Source organism: Cottoperca gobio, chromosome 10 (assembly GCF_900634415.1).
Source record: "Cottoperca gobio chromosome 10, fCotGob3.1, whole genome shotgun sequence".
In the NCBI taxonomy this organism is placed as follows: Eukaryota; Metazoa; Chordata; class Actinopteri; order Perciformes; family Bovichtidae; genus Cottoperca; species Cottoperca gobio.
This window is the reverse complement of record NC_041364.1, coordinates 8,948,823-8,963,731: the sequence shown is the minus strand read 5'-3', so window position 1 is coordinate 8,963,731 and position 14,909 is coordinate 8,948,823. Positions and strand designations below refer to the sequence as shown.

At 40.5% G+C, this 14,909-nt stretch overlaps 2 protein-coding genes across 3 annotated transcripts; one reads left to right on the top strand and one right to left on the bottom strand.

The window, feature by feature from the left end:
• The first annotated feature begins 864 nt into the window (after positions 1 to 864).
• On the top strand, positions 865 to 3,179 carry gpr101 (G protein-coupled receptor 101). The gene has a single exon (XM_029441759.1). The coding sequence runs from the start codon at positions 1,685 to 1,687 to the stop codon at positions 3,026 to 3,028; it is 1,344 nt and encodes a 447-aa protein (XP_029297619.1). The 5' UTR covers positions 865 to 1,684; the 3' UTR covers positions 3,029 to 3,179.
• A 2,012-nt stretch (positions 3,180 to 5,191) lies between these two features.
• Positions 5,192 to 14,061, bottom strand: tm9sf5 (transmembrane 9 superfamily protein member 5). Of its 2 annotated transcripts, XM_029441059.1 has the most exons (18): positions 13,750 to 14,061; positions 13,015 to 13,082; positions 12,823 to 12,916; positions 12,574 to 12,701; positions 12,313 to 12,442; positions 11,693 to 11,820; positions 11,432 to 11,546; positions 11,237 to 11,316; positions 11,023 to 11,128; positions 10,502 to 10,552; positions 10,017 to 10,149; positions 9,335 to 9,454; positions 9,176 to 9,233; positions 8,843 to 9,002; positions 8,571 to 8,722; positions 8,366 to 8,477; positions 7,932 to 8,103; positions 5,192 to 6,232 (listed from the first exon to the last, which is right to left on the bottom strand). In XM_029441059.1, exons 1-18 carry the CDS (start codon positions 13,885 to 13,887, stop codon positions 6,165 to 6,167), a joined length of 2,013 nt encoding a protein of 670 aa, XP_029296919.1. In that variant the 5' UTR covers positions 13,888 to 14,061; the 3' UTR covers positions 5,192 to 6,164. The 2 variants fall into 2 exon arrangements, with proteins under 2 accessions (XP_029296919.1, XP_029296920.1); XM_029441060.1 differs by lacking the exon at positions 10,502 to 10,552 and having other exon boundaries at positions 13,750 to 14,060.
• Positions 14,062 to 14,909: the final 848 nt, after the last annotated feature.

Sequence of the window (14,909 nt, the reverse complement as noted above, 5' to 3'; positions counted from 1 at the left end):
ATATTAATATAGAAAGATGATCAAAGGCTTGAGAACAAGCAGTATTTGACCTTGAGGTGAGCTTGTTTTGCCAACTACGTCCTAGTGCTGTGATTTTTATGAAAATATTAAATGAGCCAATGTGAATTATGGTGTTTCAGGGCTCTTTTTTAAACAGAAAGTACTTAAAATAATCTAGTTTGTATTATAGAATTGATATTTCATTGTGACATAAGGTTGTTGAACAAAAAAAAAATATGTCGCCATGTAACAGATGTACAATGGGATGTTAAAAATAATAATAATAGTTCCAAACCTGTAGTGCCTGGTGCTCTGCAGAGACGCCTGCAATGGAGGTTGACTTAAGTCTATTTTGTTTTTCCCCTGACAGCCATCCAATTATGTGAAGATCACATAAACAGCCACCTGATTGAATCACTTGTTGTTACTAAGGAGATCTGAGAGACTGACTGAGATAGGCTCTATGGGCTAAATGGAAAATCTGGCTTTTTATTATGGGGAGCAAAAGACTAAATTCAAGACGTTTCATGAGAACTGATTATGTAGGTTTACATGTTGCTGAAAGGAACCGATAGCCTAATAATAATAATAATAATAATAATAATAATAATAATAATGATAATAATAATAATATAGTGGCTGTATGTTTATGTTCATCAATCATTTCACGTTTTCATCTAATAATGAGAAAATGACAGATTAAAAACAAAGAAAAATGGGCATAACGGTTGTATTTTATAATTCCACCATGTAAAAAAAGAAAAAGGTGTCAGACAGCGTCGTGAAACTCACTTGCACATTCACAACAAAAGGGGAAAAACGGATGGGAGGGGGTCGGTGACAAGCTCCAGCGGGGGGAGATTTCAGTGCAGGTGTCCTTGGGTTTCTTTCTGACACCTCGGAGACAGGACCCGACCGTAAGTAGCCTAAAACTGTTGAGGGGGAATCAAAGCTGATAAAAATAATAAATGTTTGATCTGCCATGAAATCCAAAAGGAGCAGCGAAGGAAAGATATGCTCGTCTGGATGAGAGACCCCCGCTGGGTGAAGACACGCAGCGTATGTTAGCTGAGCCGTGAAAGCTCGCTGCCATTGACTGGAGCTGAGGCTGAAATGGGAGCAAAACGATGAAAACCGAGCGCACGAGATTGATCATCCTCGCGCCAAGCGTCGCATCACTGATCATTTAAAGGTATTATACATCATTTACAGATTAGCAATCCGCGATATTTGCCACTGTCTGGACATTGTCAATCGATGCTGACAGGTTGAACGGCGGCATTTATGGTCGTCAGGCAAATTCCATTTTTCCCTCTGCAGATGTGGGCTGCAAGAAGAATAGGGCCTGTTCGGTGGGTGAAGGGATTTATCACTGATCACGAAGAACAGCAAATCGGTGTTGATAATCACTTGCATTACAAGCTACTCATGGACGAGTCTACTGGACTGTTTTCACATGTAATTGATAATATGACATGTTTAGGTGAGATGCATACATGTTGAATTTTGCCCACATGAAATCCACTGAATAAGGAGGAGCAGCTGCAAAAGCTTTATTGTAGCGGCACCTTGAAAAGCAAACAAAACCGGAGCTGGTTTTCTCTCCTGACATTGTGCTGATCAAGATGCGAGTAACCTGATTGTATGTCAACACTCTGCTGGATGTGAGGCCACACATGCAACAATGTCAAGCTCTCAGGCACCAGATATGGCCACAAATTTCACCGATGTTCCCTGGGAGCCTGGTTTCATCGGCTCGAGGCAAAACCTGGTCTGGTCCTCCACTTTTAACAGCGTGGTGAAGATGGTGCTCATATCTGTCATTGTGTGCGTGTCCTTGTTTGGGAATGTGGTGGTTCTGCTGGTGTTCCAGAGGAAGCCTCAGCTCCTTCACGTGGCCAACCGCTTCGTCCTCAACCTCCTATTGGCAGACCTTCTCCAAACCATATTAGTCATGCCCTTTGCCATTGCAGCCACCGTGCCAGGTGTGTGGCCCCTGGATGCCCGACTGTGCCAGGCTCTCGTGGTGCTCATGCACCTTTTCGCATTTGCTGGGGTCAACACCATTATAGTTGTCTCTGTGGATCGCTACCTGGCCATCATCCACCCCCTGTCCTATCCCACACGCATGACCCCTCACCTGGGCACTAACCTCATCATCTGCACCTGGGTGCTCAGCTTCCTGCAGAGCACGCCTCCCCTCTACGGCTGGGGGGCTATCGACTTTGACCGCCATCACAACGTGTGCTCAGTGGTATGGTCCTCTAGCCTGTCCTACTCTGCTGTGGTGTCCACCTTCTCCTTCTGGCTGCCCGTGCTCATCATGCTCGGATGTTACTGGATGGTGTTCAGAGCGGCTCGGAGGCAAAACGCACTTGTGCACCCCATACAGACACAATTCTACTGCCAGCCCTGCCCTCAGGACTTCCAGGGACCAAGCAGTCCACAGCGGCAGCCTCAGCCCCAGCAGGGCAGTTCACCTGATGGCCCCTACTCAGCCAGAGGGCACCCTGTTCGAGTTAGGCACAGACGCTTCCACTACCACTGCAAGGCAGCTCGTGTAGTTTTCGTGATCATGGCCTCATATATCCTTAGCATGGGGCCTTACAGCATCCTAAATACTATATCTATGAGTGCCAGAGCAGCTGTACCCCCCTGGCTGTCCTCCCTTGCCCTTGTGCTCTTCTTTTTGCAGTGTTGCCTCCACCCGTACATTTACGGATACATGCACCGCAGCGTGAGGAAGGAATTCCTCGCGTTGCTCTGCGGGCTGTTCTGCAAACAGGGCCGTCCCAGCCAGAGCTCCGCCGTGGAGAGCGGCTTCACAACCACAGAGGGACGTTTCGGTGCCCACCCTCACCTACCCAGCCTGACTGCCCGAGTCTTCCCACTGCGGACTTGGGAAGAGTGCACAACATCCTCCTCTCCCACTTTTGAGAGGAAGTCAAGGGACAGCCGCAAAGAGACCACCTCGACCAGCGTCAGCTCTGAGAGGGAGCTCACAGTCCACAGCAAACGAAGCACGTAAACTGCCTCGATGATTCATCGGATGGACCGTGTACAATCGTAGTCTGTTCACACATAAGCTAACATGCCTTCTTGACAACAGGGTAATTCCTTCTGAAGTTGCTGGCATTAGGAATAGTGGTATTACCTACTTGGTCACCTTCTAATTTTTGTCACACGCCTAAGGAGTTGATGAACTTGAGGTTTACGAAAAAACGACTTGGTCCATTCATTGTTGTATTATGAATGTATAATAGACACGCCTAAACAAAAACTTTGAGAAACGCATTGTTTTTTGAGGGTTTTATATGTAAATGCAGTTTTAAGAGTTACCAAGTGTCAGATAAACCACAATGTGTGCAGCTGTTATGTATGTACTTTATGTTGCATTATGTGTTGTCTTTACATTTAAATAACATGGGCATTTAAATCAACATTTGAAAAAGATTTGAAGTTAGAGTAAAACCATGAAAATGCATTTAATTTGTGTTTGACATCTTTGTCTGCAGGTCTATTATAAATGTGTTGGGTTTTTTAAACTAGACTTGCCGTGTCGAGATAGAAATTGTTATGTTGGATCAGAGTGGTTGGTGTTCTGACCATTTTGCCCTCCTCATGGGCCTTAGATGTCTCTGACAAGGCATTGTTCTGCAGTATCTGCACAACTACTATATCTCCTTTAAACCTTTTTGAGTGTTGTATTCTCTGTGATCCTTCCTGAGGGCACAGGATTGACTGTACTTGTGTTAACTAATGAACTCAGGGTATGCTTGTGGAACAATGTGTAGTGCTCATGTCTGTTCTTGAATCTTGTAGTGAAGAGTCAAGTGAACACTTGTATCTTTACGTCTCGGTCGCAGTCACGGTTCTTAGTTTCTAAGCGCCTTTTGAGTAAATGAGTAAAACAGTGATTTAATGTGCTTGCCGGTTACAGAACACACCCAAGAGTTGGTGATTCCCGCAACATTGTCTTAGCTTCTTTGTTTCCTTTGTAATGTCAGCCTTTCTTTGAGTAAGCACAATATTTGCGTTGATAAAATCAACCTAGAGAGCAGGGTGTGATAAAAAACAAAACTAAGCTCCAGTGGACATGTTGCACCGGTTTTCTTTAAACGTAGGCTGCATGCCGCAAGATCTTATGTAACAGATGTCTTACATTCCACTAAATACATGTAGATTTGTAAAGATAACCTCCTGGTACAGTATTTGTAAATGGAAAACCCTTTGTGCTTAAAGAGAGTGCTTATGCAATTGTTATATGCTTGCAATGACTCATCTCGGAGAAAGTTAATCCATCGAGTTCGACTGGGTAATGATGTGTTGACAAAGGATGTCATCGGTGCATCGCAATATTATGCACATTATTTGAAAAGGTGTGTAAAGTTCCAAGTTTGTCACGTTTTTGTAACCTTTTGGGGGGGAACAATTTAGCCGACTGAGCTAGGGTGCTCCCGTTGTGATGTTACTATTATTATTATTATTATTATTATTATTATTATTAGACTGTGATAGTTTTCTGGGAAACAATCCACAACTTATCGGACCTGACTGGACTGGCTTTTGGATATGAGCCTTGGTTTATTGGTATCACTGTAGAAATCCATACCACATTATTATAACTGACAATCCAACTTGTGTAATAAGTTTGTTAGAGTGTTGCTCTGTAAAAGACGAAAGGGTACAGTACAGTATGTAATAAAGTTTATTGTCAAATAAGAGAAAAATAATGTTTATAAGTGCTTTAAAACTACATATTTTTGTGATTTCTATTGTGCTTTTGTATCATTTCTGGTTTCATTATCCGACATCAAATGTTGTCTGTTGTTTAATAAAGGTGGACTTATTGTATTGTGTGTAAGGTTTTATATTCAATACGATACATGTTTTTCATTTGAATATTGAAATATGAGGTGTGCATGAGTCTGCCCCCATCAACTAATGAAATAGAAATCTATATCAGGTGATGTTTGGACAGTTGTGTGCTCAGCTGCATTGTGCATTGTGGTGAAGTTAGAGACGTCAGAACAAAACTGACTAAAGGTGCTAATGCTTGTTTAACACGTCCACACAGATGTAAACACTATGACGTCCGGACACGAAAAGTAACCTGGTTAATGTTGTGTATCATGTTCATGTGTGTGCATTCTCGTGGCTCAAAGAAAAAAAAAAAAAAACGTGGTCTTCATTTTGAATTAATTGCATTTATTTGGAAAAACGTTATCACCTTGGGTGATGCCTCCACACTGCTCAAAGCAAAAGGCAGCAGTGTTTTGTGAAGTTACAGTTCAGCAAACTGCTTATTAAAATCTGAGAGGGTGCATCTCAACGGTGCATATGTACTTAATCAGTAAAATCATGGACTCCGTTAGAATCTCTCCTGTGGCCAAACAAATCTGGCATATTGATTAAAATCATCCTTCATGTGCAACATACTGTAGCTGTAGCATATTATTTTATGATACAGATGTGCTTCTTAACCAAGTGTACCCTTTGTTTCTATGCAAATCAAAATGTAGCCATCAAAAGAAATCAGAGAATGGACATGTATCATATCAATGTCAGTGTTTTATATAATTTCTGAACTACAATACAGGCTGATATTTAAGGATGTAAAGCCCCATCTTCACCTTAAAAAAAGAAAAGAAAAAGAAACTCCTACAGATGATCCGATAATGGTGACAATCTTTAAGTAGCATTCTCTTGCTCACTCTCTCTATACAGTATATGTACACACATTTTGTTCATCTATATGAAGAAAACAAAACATTTAACCATAAGGGAATAGAAAAGCAAAAATCCATAACATTTTACTCTCTTTAGAAAACATTTCAGCTTTTCTTGTTAAACTCACCAAAACAAGCTCTTCACTAGATAGACAGCTAGATAGATCATTGGAACCCACACTGATTTTCAAGGTGCCACTCAAATATTACTGGTCAACAGTGAAGACAAAATGATATATATTTAAAACATAAAATAAAAAAAAGACAATAGCAACATAGGTTTAAAGCACAAAAGAGGACGGGCTCTGCTCTTCGGGTCTTTTCTATGATAAGTGATGGTTTCAGTTCGGGGGCCATTCAGACCACTTTATCACCCAGCCAGCACTGACGGAGGCAGTACTGCGACAGGAAGGAGTCAGTCTTTCCCTCAGTCCTCTAGTCCACCTTGACCACACTGTAGATCTTATTTACAAACCAGAAGCAGGCGAAGAAGCCAATTGTACCTGAGAAGAAAAGGCAGATTAGAAGAAAGAATTAAACAATGTGATAACACAGAAAACAAACTAAACATTAATAAAACAGCTAATTTTCCCTCCACTAAAATCTTGAAAAGATAACTTTCGACAGTTGGAACTGCACTTTCCACAAGACGGTAAAAAAGACAGCACCAGCACTTAATATTTTGTGTGTGAGTGAGTGAGTGAGTGAGTGAGTGAGTGAGTGAGTGAGTGAGTGAGTGAGTGAGTGAGTGAGAGAGAGAGAGAGAGAGAGAGAGAAAATTCTCCCCCAATGTTGGTCAAAACCCTGGATCCATTCAAATGGGTATAAAAGTCCTATCCGACTGCTCAACAGGGGCCACGCAGCCCAAAACTGAATTATATTGTGATCAAAGTTGGGATGAGGTGAAAAAGACAGACATAAAAAAAAAATACTTTAAAAAGATGGGGAATGAGAGAGATTAGGATTATTTAGATCAAAACTGGAAGCAAGGAGGGAAACTGATAATCTTTTCCTTGGATTATTTCTTAGTGATAATCTTTTGACATCTCGTCCTCTTGCTACTTACAGCTCTGTCTTAAGATAGTGTCAGGCAGTACTGCAGTGACAAGCAGGGCTACAGGCTAACTTTTTTTTATCTGGCCTAATGACAGTAGAACACCGAGAAAAATGTCATAATGTGGCATCATGGTGAGCAGTAGATCTCTGGGTAACACAAAAAAACTAGGCGGTTATCTAGTCACATATATTATCCTGTTTCCCCTATTATCATCCGAGTGGGTGTGCAAGAGCGCTGGACAGGGTCGGAGAGTGCAGTTACCATGTCAACATGCGTCAATCTTTGTCTCTTTTCACATGGAGACAAAAGCGGCAATAATGTACTCTTCAGCCTAGCCTTGTGATAACATTTGTGGTACATAAATCTGCACAACCTCAGGCACACGGCCAGCTGGATTTCAAGTGCAAGTACAGGGAAATACAGCAATGGTCAGGAATCCTGAGTGCTTATAGAATTATTATCAAAGTGAAAGTGGTGCCTGTATCTTTTGATCTACCAAAAAAAGAGAACAAAAAAAGGGAAGCTCCCCGATAACACCTGGCTCTGCCTCGTTGCAGACAGTAAAATTGACCCATATATGTCTGCAAAACTAGATCTGACCCAGAGGAACTTTCAACATTCTAGTCTAATTTCCCACAGCCTCTCCGATTTTCATTAAACTTTAAACAAAGATGGGACCCCTTGGAAATGAATGTATCGACACAGTGCCTCTGTACTGCCAGCCTAAAAATAAAAAAGGCCAAAGCTCGGCTTTAACTAAATGACAATGAAAAAGAAAATGTTGCACAATATAGCGGACTACTCCCTAGTGTTATGTCATAAGAACAGGATGGAGGAACCTGAATCGTCACAATGCAGCTGTACTGGCTCTGAGCAAACAATGACAAACTGCACACACCTTTCTGCCTGACATGCCGTAAACTATTGGACCTTAATGGTCATAAGAAAAATAAAGATTGGAGCGAAACGTCTTTTTTTAATTCAATAGATATAAATAATGTATATAGATGATCGTTTGTCATTTTTATACAAACTGAGCTCAGCAATAAAACAAAATTAAGATATGATATCCACGTTTGATTGCAACAAGCCGGAAATGATTGCGACTGCTTAAAGAGCTCACGTCACTTATCTCAAAGCCTCACCTGTGAAGAGGAAGAAGATGAGGACCATAATCATAGTGTATCCAAAGTAGAGGATGGTGCTGGCAGCTCCAACTATTTGAAGCTTCGAGAAGAAGTAATGCACAGCGTAGATAAACAGATAGACTGCTGTGAAGCCGCTGGTCAGGAAGGAACGCCACCACCAGTGATAGTCCTGCACAAACATCACAAAGCATGACATTTTTGGATATGTCGACTGAAATTTCCTTTTACAAAAGTAGTATTAGCATAATCATTAAATAATGAACTAATATATTTAAATGCAAGATCTAAAGAAGGACACTTAAGGTACTTGCATTTTATGTCTTCCTCTTTTACACAAGTACTTTGATGTGACACGTATAGTATGTGCTATTAACAGGGAACTTATTTTTACGTTAAAGTAAAGAGACTCAATTCTGTGAACATTCAGGTACCTCAGCACATAGGTGGAAGTAGCAAAGCAGAATTGTGGCCTCGGAGCATGTGATGAGAAGTATAATGAAGACCAGGAACAGGAACCCGAACATGTAGTACATCTGATGAGACCTTAAAAAAAACAAAACAAGAAGCAACATGTTTCATAGAGCCAAACTCCTTCTTACTGTTTGATCAGGATATACAGCATTCCTGTCTTCTTACCAAATACTGTTGAGAATGAAGAAAAGCTGGATGAAGATGCATCCAAAGGGCAGGATGCCCCCCATCACTATCCCAGGAATAGGCTTGGTAAAGAATGACTGCTCAGGAATTTGACGGGGGATTTGGTTTGTTCTCACTGGTTGCTCAATTGCCTGCACAGGAGCAGAAAGAGAATATGATAATGAAACGTTCAAGCACACACACACACACATCTCATCTACAATCAATCATTTCAAGATAGGCAATCTGATAAACTAGGAGGCCTAACTCACAGCTTTCTTGAATCCGAAGTAGGCACCAACGAAAGTGAGGGGCACAGAGATTCCGAACCACAGAGCCAAAATGGCCACCAGAGTGCCAAAGGGGATTGCTGCTGAGGAACCCTCCACCCAAAGGATCAAGTTCATCAGGAAGAAGTCTGCAAACACAATACTAGGGAAGAGAGATGGCCAACAGACAATGACACAGAGAAAGACAATATATGTGAGAATGATAAAAGCAGTGTGCAAGACTAAATAAAAGCATATACAGCACAACATGTCACTCGAGGGTAGAAGAAAAGAAAGAATTAAGGAGAACCTGCTAAGCAAGTAAAGTAAACCCACCCGGGGCACAGGAGTGCCGTCAGCAAGACATTTGTCTTCCACTTTTCACCTCCAAAAGCTAAAAGAGACAGAATATCATGATGAGAAAGATCACACTGACTGCATTAACTCTTAAGACTTTAAGAAAATGGTGCTGCAAAGTTTTAACTGGACTCTTACTTTTGTAGAGGCGCGCAGACACATAGCCAGCAGGTGTTCCCAGCAGAACCCAGAGGACCACAGAACACGTCATGAGCGCCCCTCTGTTGGCCGGTGACAGGAAACCCAGACAGGCCAGGACTACAGTGGACAATCAGTCATCAGTGCACTCATTCAGCACAACAGCAACATTGCTCATTAAGTGCTGAAATACTCCAACTATCTGCTGCCCCCTAACTTTAGACTGTAAAAACTAAAACCGACTCGACAATGTATATATATGCCTTTAAATGCGTTGACAACGTTAGTTCAATACATTTCAGAGGCTCCCACAGATGGGCCTTGAACCTAGTTCTGAACTTCTTTAGTGGAAATATTTGCGCCCATATCTACTGCCTGTCTGGCTGTAGGGAGGTCCGTGACCATGAAGGCAAAAATAAAACTCTGCTAAGGGATTGTAAACAGAAAAAATTATGCAAGTTAAAACTTTGCCGGTTGTCTCGAAAGTTCCACGTAATGTCTTGTATTTAAATTCAGTTTTCACAGATTTATTTATATAATCATTTATTTTATGAATTTTAACACAAGTGACTAAATACAACAACGAGGCAGCAGTTTAGTGCAATACTGACTGCAACATTATATAAACAGCTTTAAGACCTCTATGTATTACATATTACAGCTCATTTAAAATAGTACTTACAGAGAGTGATGAAGGTCATGATGAAGATCTGGGTGCCCTGTCCGAGGAACACAGACAACACCATGCCTTTCCTGGGGGGACGGAAAACATCCCCGTGCACCTGTTTCCACCCCGACTCCTCCTGAGCGTCCTCCTGGGAAGGGAGGCGGAAAGCAATACAGCAACAGTCAAAACCAGTTCTAAGTGCTGAACACAAATGATAAAAGTTAAACGGTTAAACCACCACCAAGCAGTGAACACTACCTCACCTGTTAGCAAAGAAAAACAAATTGAAGACAGTGAAAACTTGGTTTACCAAAAGCTGTAAAATGTGGTTTGAAAAACTTCTGTCAATTCACCTTTCTTGAAAGTTGTACGTTAAACTATATTTCACACCACGTTTTACATTCTGTTCTAATGTGCCGGTTTGCTGCAATCACACACCCAAACACCTGATTCAACAACCACAAACAGGTTCTGTTCACAACAGCTTTCCATAAGCTTACGTAGGGTATAGAGAATTTTTCCTTGGTTGGTGGAAGCTTTATCAAGTCTGCCTGTGAAATGTAACAAAATATTTATAATTCTGGGTACTGTGCACCCAGTGTGCAGGGTGGTATTTTACACTGCAGATTTAAAGCTGTAGCTATGTAACTGTGATGAAGATGACCAGTAACACACACTTACTGCAAGTAATTATTTATAGAGTTAAATGTTTCAGCTAAAATCTAATTTTTTCATTATCATCTGTGGGATAAGAAAAACTAAATATTTTAAACCCAAATAGCATAGCCTTAATAAAGTATGGTCATCTACGCAGTTAGCTAGAATATGCTGCATGAGGTTCACACTTAAATGGTACCATCTACTTTGAATAGTTCATTTACATACACAAATGACTAATAATAACTAACTAGTCTGTTTGGTGCGTTTCTAGCACCAGCATCTTGATAAAATATTTGCTTGTATGCTCGTGCTTCATTTACATATGTGGCGCAGCTCCAACAGAGTTCTACAATGCCTTTACCTGGTCCACCTGGTTGTATCTGGCAATGTCCTTGTGCAGGGTTCTCAGCATGATCATAGCAACCATGCCAGACAGGAAGAGGACGATGACCAAGGAGTTCATGATGCTGGACAAACACAAAACATACCGTAGCATCAACTGATGGGCATCGAGACCCAGCGAGTATTATGGAAAGTGTTTCTGTGGTGCACAATGTCAAAAGAAATCCTCAAACCTAAACCACTGGATGTTGGTGTGAGGCATGGAGACCAGGATGTAGTCCCACCTAGAGGCCCACTTTATTTCATTGTTTTCCTGTGGAAAAAAAGGAAAAAGGTTTTTCTTCTCATAGTCAGATAGAACTAGTTATATATTAGTTACGTACAATTAGTTTAGATAATACAATTGGTCAGATAGTTTGGAGGCCTACCTCGAATGTGACAGAGTAGGTGTAAGTTATAGCTACATCATTTTCAAACACCCCAGGGACCTCCATGGGGGTTCCTCCTTCACAATTGGGGTGTTTGTCATCTGCATGTTTAATACTGTTGTGCGCAAAACACACAAAAATGTTCATGTTAGATTATTAATCAATCCTAATGTTGGTTTTGAATGGCAACTTGTCATTCAGTTGCAACATGTTGACAATGTTTACAAAATATGTTGACAATCTACCACCAAAAACAATCACCTCTTTGGCTCCAAAGTGGCAGCGACCAGCCGAGCCCCTCTCCATCCTTCTGATGCTCCATTGTGGTAAGTGATCTTGATGTCCACATGATTGAAGACGTAAAATGTATTCTTCTTGTTGAACTCAGACTGAAAAAATAAAAAAACCTTCAATACAAGGTACTCAGATTCCTTGGGGAAAGACTTGTAAACAAACATCTGTATGTCTTTGATACTAAATTAGCCAATTCAAAGAATTGTATAAATTGACCTCCAATTTAACCTTTAACTACATATGTCAATGTATCAGTGTGGCCTGAACCCATCAATTCTGATAATGTCATATTTTTGCATTAGTGACTTTGCTTTAGTAATTATATAAAAGATATATAAAACAACAATATCATATGCTCTATAGATACTCACTAAAATGAGCAACTAGATAAAACTAGAACTTTGAAATGATTACACATAGGGCTTTGTATTTTTTAAACTTCTAAATTACTCCATCTTTCTGGGACACCCTTGACAGATCCCGGGTAACTCAGTATATCAGAATGAAGACCACTTTACAAGCAGAGGAGCAATTAGGTCAAACTTAATATGCAGAGTACACGTTCAAAGACAGAAACCACAACTCACATTGATAACACAAGCATCTTTAGCTCGGCCATCTGAGGTAACGAGGCAGCCAATGGGGAAGCCCGGATTGCAGTACTTCTGGCCATCTTCCACATCATAGCACCATGTCACTGGCATGTTGTCAATTATCCTGAAAAAAATGTAGGTTTACCTCAAAGAACTACATGATTAATAAAGTCATGTGCTCGCTTGTGTCTGTTTGATTTACTGCTGTTTTCCCCCACTCAAACAAAATCGTTAGTGTTGTTTGCAATTACACACCAGTGGTGCTGGTAGTTCAGCTGCATTCCCATTTTAAGAAAATCCAGTTTGGCTACATTCTCCTGGTTGGTTTTCTGGTAATTCTTTGTGCACACAGTCTGGCATTTAACATCTTTTTTGAAGCTCACCTATGAAAAGACAAATGAGAGTCATGTCGCATCTATAAAATATCTTTAAAAAATGTATATGGAATCTAATATAAGCAAACACATAAGAGATTCAGGCTTAGATTTTCTGGTTAACACCCACCTTGTATGGTGAAGACTCAATTCGTTCACCAAACAGGACCTGTCCAAGGTTCTCAGAAGGCCTCGTCTCCTTCATATCTTTGCAAAAGTCAAACCTTCACACACGCAATGAGAAGATGTTATTGAGCTGGAAAACATAGGTGCATCCAGACATTTCATAAATGGCATCAAGGAGAAACTAAACGTTACTTACACATCATACTCGTAAGGCAGGACTGACTCTACCGAGTCCAGGCGATTGACGAACAGCTGAATCACTGTCTGTAAAGAAGCAAACACAGTTTGTCTTTCAGTCTATACAGTATGTGTTTCACTAAAAAAAAAGCTGGCTCACTCGGGCCAAAAGCTGACCATGTTCTAGGTTCATTCAGACAACTAATGTTAATAAGGAGTAAATTACTCCGGCGTAATGTGATATATCGGTATGCTGGTTATATTTGATCTGTCTCTCAAAGGAGTGAATGATTTGCTACATCCCGACGTCTTGCTCAGTCCAACATTTCCTGGTATTTGTAAAGTCGCGTTTGCAAAGCAGTGGCCAAGTAAAATTAAGACTATTATTTCTAATGAATAAATGATATGAATAAGTGTCAACGCACAGAGTCGTTTACTTTTACAAGAGTTCTTTTGAGGCTTTTACCACCCTCTAATCTCCTTCAGAAACACACACACACTTCTCTCCTCGTGCTTTCGGTTTCCCAAGTAGGCTGGTGAAAACCGGCAAACACCTCAGTTAGTTTATGCATTAAACTATTATGCCAGTGCAACGGTTCCAGGTAATAGCCGGGGCCTAAATAAAGGGGTTGGTTAGCTAGCCAGCTTAAGGAAGAACACACATTGAAATGAATACATGCTAATGCCAAATACAGCCGACAATTCACTACATCACATAAGAATTGTGAGTCTCGTCAATTAAACATAACGTTACCTGACAATCTTCACCGCCACTGCCGTCTTCACAAAAACTCACTGGGGCTAAACCCGGAAGATAAAACGCCGAGCACAAACATAAATACGAAATTAGCGAAAAAACCAGCACAAAACCAAAGTGTGTTCGCCTCTTCATTTTACCGAGGACACAGTTCTTCTAATATGTTATATAATTGTGTAAAACGAGAGTGTTCCTTCTAATTAAATTGAATGTTTGATAGCTGTGTTAGCTAGCTACGTCTTTTTGCTAGGGACGCAGTAGCTGAGCTGACCCGACTGTCTCACAGCATCGGTGACGTCAAACCAAAGATTGTCTCCGGAAGTTAAACGATTTTACTTTCAAAATAAATACGTATAATAAGTAATCTGTTAGTATGTAGGATTTATACATTAACAGCTGATGTTGATACATCCATGGCACCGTGTGTAAGGTACTTTTATGTATTAATACAATTAAAAACGATTACATTTTCAAACTGAGCAACATGTACAACGCCAATTATTTTAAGTTGAAAGGAGAAAAATAGGACGTCATATTTAGTTTTAACCGTCTTGACACCGTGGAAGTACTGACGTTGCTTATCAATTCCGACATACACGTCCTAGTTTCTTTATACGAACAATATTGTGCTTTATACTGCACATATGTTTAGGAAATAATATATTATGAAGGAATAAGGGGGTAGAACAAAGTATAATGGGAAAGTAAGATAAAAAAATAAGTGTGTAGTTATATTACATTCCGATTATAGTAACTCATTTGAGAGATTATATAAAGACGGTTGACACGAAAGAAAAACTCAAACAGGACGTGTAGCCTACCCTGCAGACACCACCATCTCTCTAGCTGTTGTTGAAAGTAACTAACTGCAATTATTTGGAGGTAGACCTATTTTGGATTTTACTTGTGTATCCAATGAATTATTCTTTATACTAAGAGAAACAGCTTCTGATTCTTCAATACAGTACAATTCTCTTCATATAGGAAGTCTCACATTTATCAAGCTGATTCTAGTGAAATACAAACAAATTAGAGGAAAAGCTTGAAGAAATTAGTGAAGAAACAAATTCAGGCCTGGAATCATGCAATACAATGCCATATAGTATATAGGCTATGTTCAATACCAGGGCTGCCACCATTGTACCCCTGAGCAAGGT